This window comes from Chrysemys picta, chromosome 5 (genome assembly GCF_011386835.1).
Source record: "Chrysemys picta bellii isolate R12L10 chromosome 5, ASM1138683v2, whole genome shotgun sequence".
NCBI classification, from domain to species: domain Eukaryota; kingdom Metazoa; phylum Chordata; order Testudines; family Emydidae; genus Chrysemys; species Chrysemys picta.
In genome coordinates this window covers 74,946,518-74,963,842 of record NC_088795.1, presented here as the reverse complement: position 1 = coordinate 74,963,842, position 17,325 = coordinate 74,946,518, and the positions used below count along the sequence as shown (strand labels likewise).

The window sequence follows — 17,325 nt, the reverse complement described above, 5'->3', positions numbered from 1 at the left end:
TTTACTTTCCTTTGCCATAGTTTGTCAATGAATCTGGTTGGTAAGAAGAGAATGAGTTGTCTGTCAAACTGCTTCCCAGTCAACCAATCTTAAAAAGATAGAACAGTAAATAAAACTAATCTCAAATGATTTACTTCTATCTGGAAACGTCAAGCTTGCAATAGGTGAGTAGAGGTGAAATTTCTCAGAATACGTTCCTGACACCTTAGTTTAAACAACAAATGTGTATAGAAAATATTCATCAAACAAATCACCCCCAAAATATGTATTATTTTGATCAATATACAATATTTGCTATGGCTATGAAACAAGTTCCTTAGAGGTTGATTGATTGCCAGTTGCATGCCTCAGAGAATAGAAATTATTGGCTTCTTGCTTAAGGGGGGAAAAAACCCTGGGTTTAAAACAGAACTTGCACAATAACAATAGATAAGTTCCACTTAAAAGATTATTTCCATGTGTGTGTGGAATCTTTCTATTTATTTGCCTCCTTATTAAAGGTGTTCTCAACTATATACCATAGCTATTCCCTTTAGCATGTAAATTTCAAATTCAATCTAAGTCTTAGATTACATTGCTTGGTCTTATTTGCCGGATGTCCTCTTTTGTGCAGCACAGCTTTACTTTAAATCTAAGGTGACCAAGCAATGCAATCTCTTTCCTCTTTTTCTTTGAATCTTCTAAGGTTCCATGGGTGAGTATTGTGAAAAACTCAGGACAAACAGCTGCAAAGGTGGGGTAAAAAACACACCCAGAAGGGTAAAAGGCCCTCCTCCCTATCAACTGAGGAGGGGTGACTACAGGTCAATTAGGATCAACTGAGAGAGAGTTACCTGAGGTCAATTAGGATCAGCTAATCCCAACTAAGGGCTGCCTGAGACCTTTTTAAACCCTCCCCTGTTGGGGAGAGAGGGGTGAAGTTAAGCTGCCAGTAAGTGAGGAACAGCAAGACTCACCAGGAGGGGACCCGACTGCATTCCCTCCAATAAGGGAGAAAAAACAAGCATAAAAGACTGGCTCTGTGCAGCCAAGAGGGACTGTTTTATCTCAAGCCTGTCTTACCAAGGCTAAAAACAGCTGAGGCTGGTGAGACTGAGAAGATGCCTTGCTACAGTATATAAAAGCAAGGATCTTATAACTTAGCAATTCCTTTGGGGATTGGATTTTGGAATTTATCATGGGCACCATGCAATCACAATCTTCTGAGGAGGCTACAGTGTGCAAGGGGCAGATATTTAGCAATTAGTGGATTCAGTACTGTGCTTCTTGAATATAATTCAAAGGACTGGGAGACTTTTTTGGTAACCATCTGACTGTAAAGAGACAAAAACCTAATTCAACATTGATTTGCTGTTTCTTAAAAGTGTACTTTGTAAATTTTCTAGACAGCTATGCAATTTGAATAAATTTGCCAAGAAAGATTCAGATCTATTGCTAAGAATAAATATCTCCTTAAACTACTTTGCCACTTTCTTGCTATTATTATTCTAAGAACAAGTACGAACAAGTGGAACTTCATGACATTTGGACTTTGTAATTTATCAACAATTAAGATATGAAACAAGTACTACTATGAAATCCTAAACTATCAACCCTGGTATAACTAGGAAATAGAATCTCTTTTTATTAAAATTCCTAGACATGGAAGATAATATATTCTTTGACTACCAACTGCATGTCATACTTAGTCTTCATAATTACACTTTTTGTTTCTGACTGCTTTGTGTTTGTGAAGTAATACACAAGATAGTCATGTTTTTGTTCAATAGAAGAGAGGGATTAAGCAATATTTTCAAATAGGTCCAATATTAGTTATAACTCTAAAATATGGAAATTCTGAAACATCTTTGGATGAGAAACCAGGGATTCTTCTCCTGTAAAAAGCTTGTCCTAGTTATAGAATATTTAAGACTATGCCAAAATTGACCATAGGAAGTGCCTCACTCCATGAGAGGAGGAGAGGGACTCTTGCCTTTGGAGTCCATGTTATGTTTTTTCCACTCCTTCAGTTGTGGTGAAAAGCTCTAGATATGAATGCATTGCTGTCTTCCAAATCTGGGTCCAATCCTGAAGTCCTTATCTATTCAAAGCTGTCAGTGTCTGAATACAGAGTTTTCAACAAGTTAGGAGTTCAGGATCAGGCTCTCTGTCATGAATGGGGCTTTTGTACATAGGAATGTGAAGGGATGAGCTGTAGCTATTTCAGGAATAATGCAATGGGTCATTGTAACCGTGCCTCTGTGGGTCACAACTGAGAATAACAAATTCAGGACAAACTGCTGAGAAATAGGGCAGACACATCCCAAAACTGGTGGTTATTCTCCCATAAGATATACCAAACCAGCAACAAAAGTAAACTTCTGTTTTACCACACTGGCTAACAAGAAGTCAGAAAAACAGTTTCCCCTGGCATTCCAGACCTTGTATCACCACCAAAAACACTAGACTTAAAGTTGAGTGGATCTTTAAAACCAATTTAATCAAATAAAAGGTTCTTCTGATCCCAAAACACCAGCCACAAACCCAGGTCAATATACAACTCAGATCTTACCCAATAATCGTGCTGTTGCCAATCTTTTAATATCTAAATCTAAACTTTTATTTATGAAAAGAAAGAAAGAAAGAAAGAAAGAAAGAAAGAAAGAAAGAAAGAAAGAAAGAAAGGTGAGAGTTAAAATTGGTTAAAGAAATCAAATACCTACAATAAATGCAAAGTTCTTGGATCAGGCTTGTAGCTGATGGAATACAGGGCCACCCAGAGGATTCAGTGGGCCTGGGGCAAAGCGGGGGAGCTGCGGTGCTTGTACTCACCTGGCGGCGGTCCGGGTCTTCGGCGGCGGGGGGCCCTTCAGTCGCTCCACGTCTTCAGCAGCACTGAAGGACCTGCCGCCGAAATGCCGCCAAAGACCCGGACCGCCGCTGGGCCAGGGCTCACAGGGCCCCTGTGGGGCCCGGGGCAAATTGCCCCACTTGTTCCCCCCTCTGGGCGGCCCTGATGGAATCAGGAAGGTCCTCAGTCCCTTGGTTAGAATGCTCCCATTAGTACAAGTTCATCATAGTCCAGAGGTTTGAGCAGGAAAGAGGCAAAATGGAGACTTTTTTTTAGGGCCTTATTATTTCAAACAAAGCGCTCAACACAGCTAGTGGAAAATTACAGATAGAAAGATGGTGTTTGGAGTCACATGGGCAAGTCACATGTCCATGCATGATTTCGCTTAGTCACAGCAGTTGTTCACATGAAAGCCCATCAGGCGTGGATGGGAGTCTTTCATGGTCCATTGTGAGTTAAGTGTTCCTTGATGGGCCACTTAACTTGAATAGTCCCTTCAAGATATGCAGGCCTTACCACAGAAGCAAACATATTTAAAATACAGGTATAGAGCCAATCCTCATAACTTCAAATATAAAAATGATACATGCATACAAATAGCATAATCATATTTAGCAAATCATAACTTTTCTAGTGACACCTTACTTGACACATTTTTGTATAAGATTTGTTGCAATTGTATAACAGTGGTAGCAACAATTATCTACGTGGTTAAATTTTAATCAGATAACATTACAGTCATTACCTGCTTTATAGTTTCCAACATCTCTGCTGATGATCGTGGAAAACTTACAGTAGCATGATGCAAGATACATGATGCCTTACTTAATATAAAATTTAATATTGAATGGTTTACTTTTAAAAGATAACTATTTTAAAAAACATCAGTCATAAGTTGTTTATTAGGTATTTCATCATAACACTGAGAAAGCATTGCTAAGATAGCCACTGAAGTGCAATAGAGGGCAACAATATTAAACTTTGGAAACACAGTACATGTTTAAGTATTAAAGCTAACTCTGATTTACAATATTAAAATCAGTGTTTCCCTGTTTCTCAAAACTGATACTGTTCTGGAATACTTGGGTTAGTTATTCTTGTCACTTGATGGTCAGGTGGGAACACTACAAAAAAAGCACCTAAAGTTTTGACATAAAGGACACTTGGCCCCATTTTGTCATTCCTGAATTCTCCTGTTCTCCCTGCATCGCACTCTGAGTTAGTCATAGAAGCAAGCACTTCTTCTTCTTCAAGGTTAAACAAGATAAAACTAACTCATCCTGGTATTTTGGAGAGTATAGAAAACAAATTTGTCCAGCAAGTGCAGACTAGGAATAGGTAGGAGAGCCTTGTTCAATCTGACTATTTCCATCTTTCTTGTCATATGTTGCTTCTCTAGTATGTAGAGGTTTTGTAGGAGCAAGCTTGCCCCCTCCTCCCCCCCCAAGTAGCCTCCATCATCTATATACTTAAGCCTGCTACCACTTTTTAGAATGCAGCAAATTTTCTTTTCACTCTGTAAATCAACCCAGGGAAACTCAGATATTGATAATCTCTGGGAATAGAGTGCTCTCGTCCTGTCTGTCAGAGTAACAGTGACTCAGTGAACAATAGCTCTCCAAATCTGAATGTGGAAGTGTCAGGTGAGAATCCTTCCATTTTCAACATTCTGTGAGAGGATTAGACTTGCACTATCTAGACAGAATAAAGCCCAACAGTTTGGCAGTTACCACAGAGGCACTTCTCATATTGATGTAGAGTATAGGCAACACTTTTAATTTTCATTTGATACAAATTGAGATACTTTTCTCTTTTAAATAATTTCATGTACCATCTAGTAAGATCCATACTGGGGGCTTACTCTTTTAACCCATCTGGCCTAATCATTTCTTATATGGAGAATGACACCTCTTTGGATTTTGCTTTACTTAATTTACATAAAGTCTGTATGGTTTCTTCCATCTAAGAATAATCTGCTTGTTTTGCATCACAAAAGTGTCCCTACTTCCCATTTCTTCTGTGTGCATTGATAAAATACAGGAATACACTCCACATGCTATCAACCCCAACTTAGATAAATGTTATTTTTCTCTCACCTCTTATTTCCTACCTGTATCATTAACTTATCACATTAAGAAGAACAGGAGTACTTGTGGCACCTTAGAGACTAACAAATTTATTAGAGCATAAGCTTTCGTGGACTACAGCCCACTTCTTCGGATGCATATAGAATGGAACATATATTGAGGAGATCTATATACACACATACAGAGAGCATAAACAGGTGGGAGTTGTCTTACCAACTCTGAGAGGCCAATTAATTAAGAGAAAAAAAAAAAACTTTTGAAGTGATAATCAAGCTAGCCGAGTACAGACAGTTTGATAATAAGTGTGAGAGTACTTACAAGGGGAGATAGAGTCAATGTTTGTAATGGCTCAGCCATTCCCAGTCCTTATTCAAACCGGAGTTGATTGTGTCTAGTTTGCATATCAATTCTAGCTCACCAGTCTCTCTTTGGAGTCTGTTACTCTGAAACCTGTCATTATGCAAGGCACTGCATTTAGCCGTATGGAATGGAAATCCATCAACCTCATGAAAAAACTCGTACAGATACAAACAGACATCATCTTCCTTTCCAAATGAAAGCAGATGGACATCATACCAAAAGGACTAAAGGTAAAAAATCCATTACAATCTACATATCACACAGACTATGCTGAGAGACTGTGTCACACACTCTCAAAGAAACTGCGAAACCACCTGATCAGCATCCTATACAGCAAACAGGGAAAGATTAAGAATGAGCTCTCAGAACTGGATACCCTCATAAGAAACCAACCTTCCACACAAACTTCCTCATGGATAGACTTTACAAAAACTAGACAAGCCATTTACAAGACAAACTTTGCCTCTCTACAAAGGAAAAAGGACACTAAACTATCTAAACTGCTACATGCCACAAGCAGCCACAACAGTAGTTCCCTTAACCCACCCAGCAATATTGTTAATCTTTCCAGCTATACTCTTAGCCCAGCAGAAGAGTCTGTCCTATCTCGGGGCCTCTCCTTTTGTCCCTCCAGACCCATGAATATGATACAGTTCTGCGGTGACCTAGAATCCTACTTTCGACGTCTCCGACTCAAAGAATATTTCCAACATACCTCTGAACAGCATACTAACCCACAGAATCCTCCCTACCAGCACTACAAAAAAAAAGGATTCTGCATGGACTCCTCCGGACGGTCGAAACAACAGACTGGATTTCTACATAGATTGCTTCCGTCGACGTGCAAAGGCTGAAATTGTGGAAAAGCAACATCACTTGCCACATAACCTCAGCCATGCTGAACACAACGCCATCTACAGCCTCAGAAACAACCCTGACATCATAATCAAAAAGGCTGACAAAGGAGGTGCTGTCGTCATCATGAATAAATTGGAATATGACCAGGAGGCTGCTAGACAGCTCTCTAACACCACATTCTACAGGCCATTATCCTCTGATCCCACTGAGGATTACCTAAAGAAACTACACCATCTGCTAAAAAAACTCCCTGACAAAGCACAGGAACAAATCCGTACAGACACATACCTAGAACCCCGACCAGGGGTATTCTATTTGCTACCCAAGATCCATAAACCTGGATATCCTGGACGCCCCATCATCTCAGGCATTGGCACCCTAACATCAGGCTTGTCTGGTTATGTAGACTCTGTCCTCAGACCCTACGCTACCAGCACTCCCAGCTATCTTCAAGATACCACTGACTTCCTGAGGAAACTACAATCCATCGGTGATCTTCCAGAAAACACCATCCTGGCCACTATGGACGTAGAAGCCCTCTACACGAATATTCCACACAAAGATGGACTACAAGCTATCAGGAACAGTATCCCTGATAATGTCACAGCTAACCTGGTGGCTGAACTTTGTGATTTTGTCCTCACCCACAACTATTTCACATTTGGGGACAATATATACCTTCAAGTCAGCGGCACTGCTATGGGTACCCGCATGGCCCCACAATATGCCAACATTTTTATGGCTGACTTAGAACAACGCTTCCTTAGCTCTCGTCCCCTAACGCCCCTACTCTACTTGCGCTACATTGATGACATCTTCATCATCTGGACCCATGGAAAAGAAGCCCTTGAGGAATTTCACCATGATTTCAATAATTTCCATCCCACCATCAACCTCAGCCTAGATCAATCCACACAAGCGGTCCATTTCCTGGACACTACTGTGCTAATAAGCGATGGTCACATCAATACCACCCTATACCGGAAACCTACTGACCGCTACACTTACCTACATGCCTCCAGCTTCCATCCAGGACACACCACACGATCCATTGTCTACAGCCAAGCTCTAAGATATAACCGCATTTGCTCCAATCCCTCAGATAGAGACAAGCACCTACAAGATCTCTATCAAGCATTCTTAAAACTACAATACCCACCTGCTGAAGTGAAAAAACAGATTGACAGAGCCAGACGAGTACCCAGAAGTCACCTCCTACAAGACAGGCCCAACAAAGAAAATAACAGAACACCACTAGCTGTCACCTTCAGCCCCCAACTAAAACCTCTCCAGCGCATCATCAGAGATCTACAACCTATCCTGAAAGATGATCCTTTACTCTCACAGATCTTGGGAGACAGACCTGTCCTCGCTTACAGACAACCCCCCAACCTAAAGCAAATACTCACCAGCAACCACACATCACTGAACAAAACCACTAACCCAGGAACCTATCCTTGTAACAAACCCCGATGCCAACTCTGTCCACATATCTATTCAAGTGACATCATCATAGGACCTAATCACATCAGCCATACCATCAGGGGCTCGTTCACCTGCACATCTACCAATGTGATATATGCCATCATGTGCCAGCAATGCCCCTCTGCCATGTACATTGGCCAAACCGGACAGTCTCTACGCAAAAGAATTAATGGACACAAATCTGACATCAGGAATCAAAATACTCAAAAACCAGTGGGAGAACACTTTAACCTGTCTGGTCATTCAGTGACAGACCTGCGGGTGGCTATATTACAACAGAAAAACTTCAAAAACAGACTCCAAAGAGAGACTGGTGAGCTAGAATTGATATGCAAACTAGACACAATCAACTCCGGTTTGAATAAGGACTGGGAATGGCTGAGCCATTACAAACATTGACTCTATCTCCCCTTGTAAGTACTCTCACACTTATTATCAAACTGTCTGTACCCGGCTAGCTTGATTATCACTTCAAAAGTTTTTTTTTTTTCTCTTAATTAATTGGCCTCTCAGAGTTGGTAAGACAACTCCCACCTGTTTATTCTCTCTGTATGTGTGTATATATATCTCCTCAATACATGTTCCATTCTATATGCATCCGAAGAAGTGGGCGGTAGTCCACGAAAGCTTATGCTCTAATAAATTTGTTAGTCTCTAAGGTGCCACAAGTACTCCTGTTCTTCTTTTTGCGGATACAGACTAACACGGCTGTTACTCTGAAACCTGTCATTATCACATTAAGAAATTTAGATTCAGATCCTAGTAAATTGAACTAAGCAATCTATGATCACTTTGGAAAGCAGGAACATGTGTTAACCTATGACTATAAAGGACAACCCCTATCTATATTAATCTCTTGGTTTCTATATTTGTTAGACAAATTATTATATTTAAATATTTTGCTAATTTTTAATTATGGAACTGTGCATCGGATCCATAGCATTATTTTGTTGTTTTTCTTCAATAACTGATATGCCATTGGGTACACTACAAAATTCTATTAGATTCTCTTTTGAAGTAGACAGCAGCATATTGAATTGGAAATGATAGAATGCACTGTGATGTATCTCTGAACTGGAATTTACTTGTGCACACACATCGGATAACTTCACTACTCAGTGGCAGCCATTAAGTGTGGTCCCCTGAAATCGCCTTCCCATTCCCTCCCACCAGGGGTGGCTCTATGTTTTTTGCGCCCCAAGCACTGCAGGCAGGCAGCTTTTGGCGCCTGCGGGCGGTCCGCTGGTCACGTGGATTCAGCGGCATGCCTGTGGGAGGTCTGCCAGTGCTGCGCCATCGGTGTCCCCACCACCTAATTGCCGCCAAAGCCGCGGGACCGGCGGACCTCCCGCAGGCACGCCGCCAAAAGCCGCCTGCCTGCCACCCTCACAGCGACCGGCAGGCCGCCCCCCGCAGCTTGCCACCCCAGGCACGCGCTTGCTGCGCTGGTGCCTGGAGCCGCCCCTGCCTCCCACTACGTGCACCCTTCCTTGGCCCCAGTCATATCTTACACTAAAACTCAAGAAGCATGATATAAGGCAGCTTTAATTTTTTTAATTAGTAAATTAAATGGCATTATAGTCAAAGTGACTGAAAAATTGGTACCTTCTTACCCAACAGATCTGCTTCCTGTATGTACTCATCTCAGTGAAGTAAACAGAGAAAGATACCTTTTAGTGCTTTTTTGCTTCTGTACTTCACTGCAGAGCCAATACAGTTGAGAAAAAGGAGAGCTGGATTCTATTCTGGTTCATGCACCATGAGCAGAATTTTGTTAACAGAAGTGCTGATCCTTCAAACATTTATTGCAGCAGTAGTCCCATTGATGTCAGTCAGCAGTGAAGCATCAGCAATGACAGAGCTGCTTCTGACTTCAGTGGGATTACTCAGGATAATTAAACTCTACTCTTGTTAGTAAATTTGCAGGATTTGGTCTTAAATTCCAAATCTGGGATCTTTATTACTGGTAATCATATGAAACAAGAAAAGAACCCCGCTTGGCTTTCAAATTCCAAACTGAGTTAAATAATAAGAATGATGATTGGGCTAGCAGTTAGAAGAAAAATTTTCACTAATTAACAGAGTAAATATGATATAGAAGTAATAGAGAAACTGTAACATCAAATCCCATAATACCATGTTTAACATTATTTTAAAACCTTTTTTTCACGAGAAGATGATTCAGCTCTCAAGTCAGATGTCAGACTCACAAGCATTGCTCTGCCATTACTGATACTTTGCAAAGTCAAGGCAGATAATAATTGTTGATTTAATACAACGGAGCTACTCATGGTAGAAAGACTATGCCTGGTTGTAAATTTTTGCAGGAATGGATCCTGAACAATTGATAAGGACAGAGCAGCGAAATGTGGATTAACAGATGGATGGATTTAAGTGGCATGCTGCAACTTCTACTAAACTTTAACAGAGGGGAGGAGTGCTACCCACAACCCATATTACACATAACTGGGGTTAGACTTTCCTCAGTCTAGCCTGAAGGACTCAGCTTGCTCTGAGTCCTAGCTTACTCCTTTCCCCTCTCCCCTCTGCAAGGGGGACAGAGAGTGCAGAAGGGTTGGGACCTTGGCCTATGAGTTCTAACCTCAGTCTGTGAAGACCACAAGGTGCCACTATATTCCATGAGCCCAAGGCCAATCACTACAATCCAAGGTCTTTTACTGGCCACAGGGGGTGCCAGCAACTAGTTTGGTCACACCCCACTCAGCCACTAAGTCTGGTATCACAACTCCTGCCCAGTCCATTTCCTCACATTCTATAGCTATATGTTAGTGCTTCTATCTGACATCATCTCTGAAAAATTCAGGCCAATTGTTACAGACGCTCACTGCTGGGACTGTCCTTTCACTGCCAGCCCTATCAAGTTTCCTCACCTGTAGAGGCAGGTGAATGCCATTTCTGTGGCTGTCATAAAGCAGAATAGAATCTAGCTCATTTTTTCTTAGCACTGAATAGCCAACACCGCTAACAGGAGCAAAAAGCTCTAATAATGTGCTTTGTTACTAAAGAAGTAGATAGGATTCAGCCATAACAGATCAACTTTTTTCCTGGTTGCTGTGAAGAAGGACTATGATGTATATTCTGTTGTACTAAAACTGACATGTAACCCCTAGATTGTTTTAGGTGACATAGTATATTCAACAAAAAGCACATTCACTTTTGCATGGCATCTTCCCTCAAGACATGATTAACTCCCTTCTCTTTCCTTAGCCCTAATTGGGATTCCTACAAATTATAGGACAGTTAATGAATCTCTGGAAAAAAAAATGAACTGGAAAAAATCCATTAAACAGTTAAAATAACAGCACTAATAAAACACACTCACATCACTTAAAAAGAAGTCCTGAATGGAGTCTCTTACTTCTTCCCAAGTGATTAAGTCTTCGTTTTCATCATAGTTTAGTCTGTTAATATATTTTGATGGTGACACAATATTTTTTTCTTTTGCAGGCCCTCCAGTTAATGTCACATGCAACATATTTATAAACAGCTTTGGATCCATTGCAGAGACAACCATGGTAAGGCAACTTAAAGTAACTCAAATAACTGAACAACAAGTTAGGTCTTATTTTAGGTTGGAACTAAACTGAGGAGGAAATCATTTTTGTTGTGGTTAAAATCAATAAATAACTATTTAACTCAATAGTTGGTTTATCTGGTAGAAAATCCATAATTTTACTGTTACCATGCTGAAGAATGCACTTGTGAGGGCCAACAGTGATCTTTTCATATCTTTGGTGATAGTTGTAATGAAATTTCATAATAGGTAATTGGTTTTTTACTTTTGAATTAAAATGTTTACATTCTATGGCATTTTATCTTTCTAATAGCACAATTTATGGCTCAAGTAGCTTTGTTAGTTATATGCTATTGTTCCATTTCATATAACAGATGGGGGCGTACATTTTACATGATGAATGTCTTTATTTTCAGTAAAGTATTATTTACTATAAATAAAATGTAGCACCAATGTATAGATTACATTAAAGAAAATCAAATATTTAGAATCCAGTCCACCAGAAAAATATCCATAACTGCCTAAACACTGAAAGCCTTGGAAGGCTATGGAGGCTGGTGACACAGTAAACTGATCTTGCCAAGTCTATTAATGTTGTGGTTTCTGAGGGGAAATTGGGAGCACTTTCTATGAATGTGCATCCTAAGCAGATTGAAGAGGTTTCAAGGGCCAGCAGCCAGAGAGACGTATTTGGGTTGAACAGGGGATAATACATTGCCTAATTTGTAATGAAAGAGGTGGGGAGGCTCAAGCAATTTTTTTTACTTTCATAACTGACATGGCAAGTCCAGAGGTTTCCAGGGCTATAAACTGCCAAGCCTAGAGGTGCCAGGGCTCAACCCTAGCACAAATTAAGCACCAGGATTATTTAATCCTTAGTTGCTGTGGAGAAGGACTCCAGGCACATCTCTCTTTAGCAGCTCAGAGGGCGAATTTGGGGGAAGCCATGGGACAGGTAGGCTTATGTCTAGTGAGCAAGCAAACTATACAAATTCATTGGCTAACCTCCATGAGAAAGGAGATGTTCAGCAGACTGCAGCTGCTACTATATACAGTAGTAGGTATGAATTTGGAGGGGGGAAGGACAAGTCCACTCTTCAGGAGCTGTTTGCTTGGGCTTTCCAGAGGAAATGGGAATTTAGCCCTTAAATTTCAGTGAAATTTGGGTTCTGATAGGGTTTTACCTAAAAGAAAAATGTGAGGAAAGAATGAAAAAGTAACTTTGGAAGTCACGCTAATTACTTTCCTATTTCTTTAATTTATGTATGTATCATATTACAAACACTGACAGCCATTTAGAGACTATCAAACATTTCTAGAATATTTACACCTGTTCATGAATTTGACATTTTTCATGTTAGCGTATACACAGAAATGCTTTTATTTAATTTCAGTTCAGACAGCAGGATGATCTAATGTACTGATTGCAGGCCTGGGAGCCAAAACCATGTGTATTTAATCTCAGCTAGGTCACTGATTTGCTAGGTGGCCTTGCCAAGTCTATTACGTTCTCTGTGCCTGACTTTTCACACTTGTAGAATGAAGATATAATAGCAATGTAGCAGAGGTATAGATTGATCTTTTGAAAAGACAGAACACTATGTCATTTCCAATGCAGTTACATACATGCTAATATAATTACAAATATAAATTGCTTTTGATCCATGGACAGAAACACCACTGATAGCTATGGCAATTCTAAGAGTAGAGTAAGTGCAGTATTTGGACTTTAGACAAGACAACTTTTGTCCAGAAAATAGCCCTAAATTTTGGGCCAGATTTATGCCCTAAGAAATAGTGTTTGCAAAGCACACAATCCTTGGATAGGGTGTGTTTAGGCAAGGGGAGGACCATAATTTCTCCTACCCATAGTGTGCTGGCAGGGTGGTGGGGCGAGGAATGGCTACACCACTTAACATTTAGCAAGTGATACTGCCTCTATACGCCTCACTGTGCCAGAAGGCATCAGAGCCCCAATCCAGCAAGATACATGAGCATGTGCCTATTTTTAAGAATGGGATCAGGGCCTACATACCTTCTATTGGCATAAGATCTCCTCCTCAGCATTTGGCTTTTGAAAGTATTCCCTGCTCACTGTGCTCCCCTGGCTCTCGAAAGCCAAAATTTAATCTTAATTAAAAATGTGGTCAGCTTTGTTTCATGTACCTTGGACTCCTAATTCCCACTTTAACCATTTCTTCTCCATTATTAAGTTACTTTCACATTGTAAAAGGTTATATTCTCCTACCAAAGAAGGTGATACATTTTGCTCTGTTACCACCTTGGAAAGAGGTTAGTTAAAACAATTAAAACCTACACATAATATTTAACCTTAGCTTTAATGATCTTTGAAAGACACCTTCTAGATAGGAAAATAGCGATCTGTACAATTTGTTCCCAGGCACAATGAGTGCCAATAAATAATACACACTTATCATAGTATGGCATAAATAGCCCTGAGTCGCATACATTATAAATATAGGAAATCCCAAAGCATTGTCAGCATCATGGTATAGTATTTATTAACTTTTTTAGTAATGCCATCTGCAAACATGTTAAGGCTGCACAAAAAAACTACAACCTAGATTACATAGCAACTGCTGATACTCCATAATACTGGTAATTTGTTTGTAACTTATGCACTGATGCTGCTCAGAGAAGACTTTTACTTATGGTCAGTAGTTGTTGAACTCTGTCAAAACGAAATCAGTCATTTTAAAATATGAGCACTCACACATGATTTTATTTGTGACCTGTGATGACGAACAGCTCTTGAAAACTAGGACAGTGTTTATACCTTAACGTTACAATAGTAACATCTGGCATTTTATTACAAACTGGATTTCTTTTATGCAACTGTGCTGAATAAGAGTCATCTTACAGTATTTTACTATAGTATTTGTTGTTTATTCTGTCTAAGTTACGTGAAACACGTGTGACCAGTTACCTTCTTCTTGGGATTTGTTTTAAATCACTATGTATACAGACAATTTAGAGGCCTGTAACAACAATGTCCAAAATGTTATTAAAATATTTCTTTCCAATCTTTACATAAAGGATTTTAAGAGAAAAATTAAATAAAAATTAGGGAAGTCCTTAATTGATATCTGAAAGCATCTCTGGAATTTAAACCTCTAAATGTGTATGAATGTAATGTATTTGTTTTAAAGATATTTGCCTATGTTTACAGGAATTTTCTTAGCAATGTACCTATAATCGATACTGTATCAATGTACTGGAAATCTATATTGTATTTGTGTTGCGATATCTTTAAGGTGATCAAAATCTTTGAGCTCCCTCTGCTGGCTTGGCTATGTATAGCACAAGAGACAACTGGCTTAATTCAGAGGTTATGTGTTAGAATTCAGCAGTCTTCTTCCATATTACTTATACCAGTTTTTACACTAGCACTTTCATTGAGGTTATGTCAGATTTACCCTGGAGTGAAATGAATATCAGGCTTCTTTATACTCAGGTAGGTTCTGCAAGACCAATGGATTCCCTTGGGCTGGTATACAAGGGTATCGAAGGAGCCAGAAGGTGTAAGTGAAAGAACTGGGTTTGAGTTAAATTAGGCTACCTTGTTACACCTCCAGTTGTTTTGACTTTACACTCATATCTTCTACTCCCTTAGAATGTGAGTTTAAGTAATGTGAACTCACGTTCCCGTTCATTTCAGTCTCAGCGAGCCAAAATGAAAAGTTACTTTTAAAGGGGGGGGAGTATACATTATATGTAGGTAAGATCAGTCTAAAGGACTCTAAGTTGGTGTAACATACATTGGTTTAACAAAGGTCTAAATTATACCAATTGGAACTCACTCTAGACGGAGTTTTTCAGATTTGTATGTGAATATGGTCAAATATTGCCATTTGTGTATTGTTTGTGCATTGGGCCCAGTTCTGGTGCCAGATTCATAGAAATATGCTGATTTACACCAGCTGAGGATTTAGTCCCTGACACATATTACTCATCAAGACTCCCATGGTAGTAAAATCAACAAGAGCTTTGCCTGGTTGGGGGTGGGAAGAGGGGAGAATGAGAAATGAGTAAGGCCTTCCAACCATTGTTTGATTATTTTTTTTACATATCCCCCACCATTTGTATTCCTTATTGTATGATCCTGGAATTTTAAAAGTCAAACCATGATAGCAGGAGGCAAAAATATTCTTTCTAGATTTAGAAGCACAAAATACTATAAGCATTTTATAATTCAATCCCATTAATTTGCCTAATTAAATGTCTAAACATCTCATGATTGTAAATTGCATTGAATTAAATCAATTTCATTTTATTATATTAAGAGCAGGTGTTTATTTTTAAAATACACAATAGTAGCATGTGTCTTCAGTGGAATTCTGGCCATAGAGCCTTTATAGGTTTGTGCAACTTTGAGACTTAAATATGACTTAAAGGCTTGATTTTGCATGGTGCTGGGCACTGTAGCCCTCATCCAACAAAGCACTTAAGCACACGTTTAATTTCATTAATGCGATGAGTCAATGGACTGTCCATGTGCTTAACGTTAAAACATATACTTAAGTGGTTTGCTGGCTTGGGGCCAAGGTGCTCAGAATCTTGCAGGATTGAGCGCTGGGAGCCTAAAAAGTTTTAGTATAGTTTGATTTACTTCTTGGTAACAACTCTTAAAAGATAATGGAGTCTATAGTGTCCATAGCATCCCTGTTCATACACAAAGTTTCTCATGATAACATGATAGGGTACTGTGTAAGATATATCAAGATACTTTTAAAGAGATGTATAGCAATTTAATATACAGCAATCAGCAGTGCCCAGCTAAAAATTAAAAATGATTATTCAGTTTTAGTCTAAAGAATGAGAGTCTGCTCATTGTTGACATTTCTGGTTTCAGCGCTTCAGAGATGAAGCAAAGTCTAGCAAATATGGTGTAGTTGGTTATAGGGAAGAGAAGTAAGCCAGCATCAAAGAATCTCATTTAGCACTTGAGAATATGATTGACCAAAAAGGAGAGAGTGTTTCCACCAAATTTCCAAAAGGATTTTAAAGGTCAAGAAGAGCACACTGATATTAGCACAGAAATAAGCTAATATATTTCTAAGTGAACTAACTATACATGTGCTAAGAGTGCATTGACACAGACTCTTGGAAAGAGGCCTACTGGCAAATGCCATCAGGGCAGCTAATTATCCTTTAAAAGAATAGGTGTCTCTTGCTTATTCCTGCCAAACCTCTGGTCATGGGTATTTCTTGAGTAGTAAATAGTAATGCAGCTTGACTATGGGTAGGAACTGGGTGAGCTGCCTTTTTTGCTGCTAGCAGTACCTTCCCTTAAAGCCTGGGATATTATATAGACAAAAGCAAGATGTGCTTTTCACCCACACTAAAAAAAACACTGACAGGTTTCAGAGTAGCAGCCGTTTAGTCTGTATCCGCAAAAAGAACAGGAGTACTTGTGGCACCTTAGAGACTAACACATTTATTTGAGCATAAGCTTTCGTGGGCAACAGCCCACTTCTTCGGATGTATCCAAAGTACAAGCCACAAGTACTCCTGTTCTTTTTAAAGAAACATTGTATACCATGTTTTTTGACCAGTCAGCATTACGCCATCTGTTATTCATTTCTTCCGTTTCATCAGCCTGACCTTCTCATGGCTGAACATATCTATTTCTGCCATATTCTGCCATGGGATTGTCTTAAAACAGAGTGCTTGAAGGCAATATTCCCTTATATGTATGTTGATAATTGTAATGCTCTTGGTAGGTTTCCCAGATGTTTGGGACAATACAGTCTGTTTAGTTGGTAACCACTAATGTCTGTGAAATGAGAAAAGCAACAGAGGGTCCTGTGGCACCTTTGAGACTAACAGAAGTACTGGGAGCATAAGCTTTCGTGGGTAAGAACCTCACTTCTTCAGATGCAGACTTACAAGTCTGCATCTGAAGAAGTGAGGTTCTTACCCACAAAAGCTTATGCTCCCAGTACTTCTGTTAGTCTCAAAGGTGCCACAGGACCCTCTGTTGCTTTTTACAGATTCAGACTAACACGGCTACCCCTCTGATACTGTGAAATGAGAGTCTTCCTTTGGTGGAAACATGTATAACATTAGACCTAACAGATCCCTTAATTTGTTAGTGTTTACAGTGATTAATGCAGAGTAGTCTAGTTAGCAGATTTTAGATCACAACC

At 39.6% G+C, this 17,325-nt stretch overlaps 1 protein-coding gene across 1 annotated transcript in view; it reads left to right on the top strand.

Annotated features, from left to right (window-relative positions):
- GLRA3 (glycine receptor alpha 3) overlaps nucleotides 1-17,325 on the top strand; it is a 149,303-nt gene that overhangs the window by 38,448 nt on the left and 93,530 nt on the right. The window contains exon 3 of the mRNA XM_008174945.2: nucleotides 11,089-11,156. Within this exon, the coding sequence (XP_008173167.1) occupies nucleotides 11,089-11,156 (68 nt within the window). The remainder of the gene's footprint in view (nucleotides 1-11,088; nucleotides 11,157-17,325) is intronic.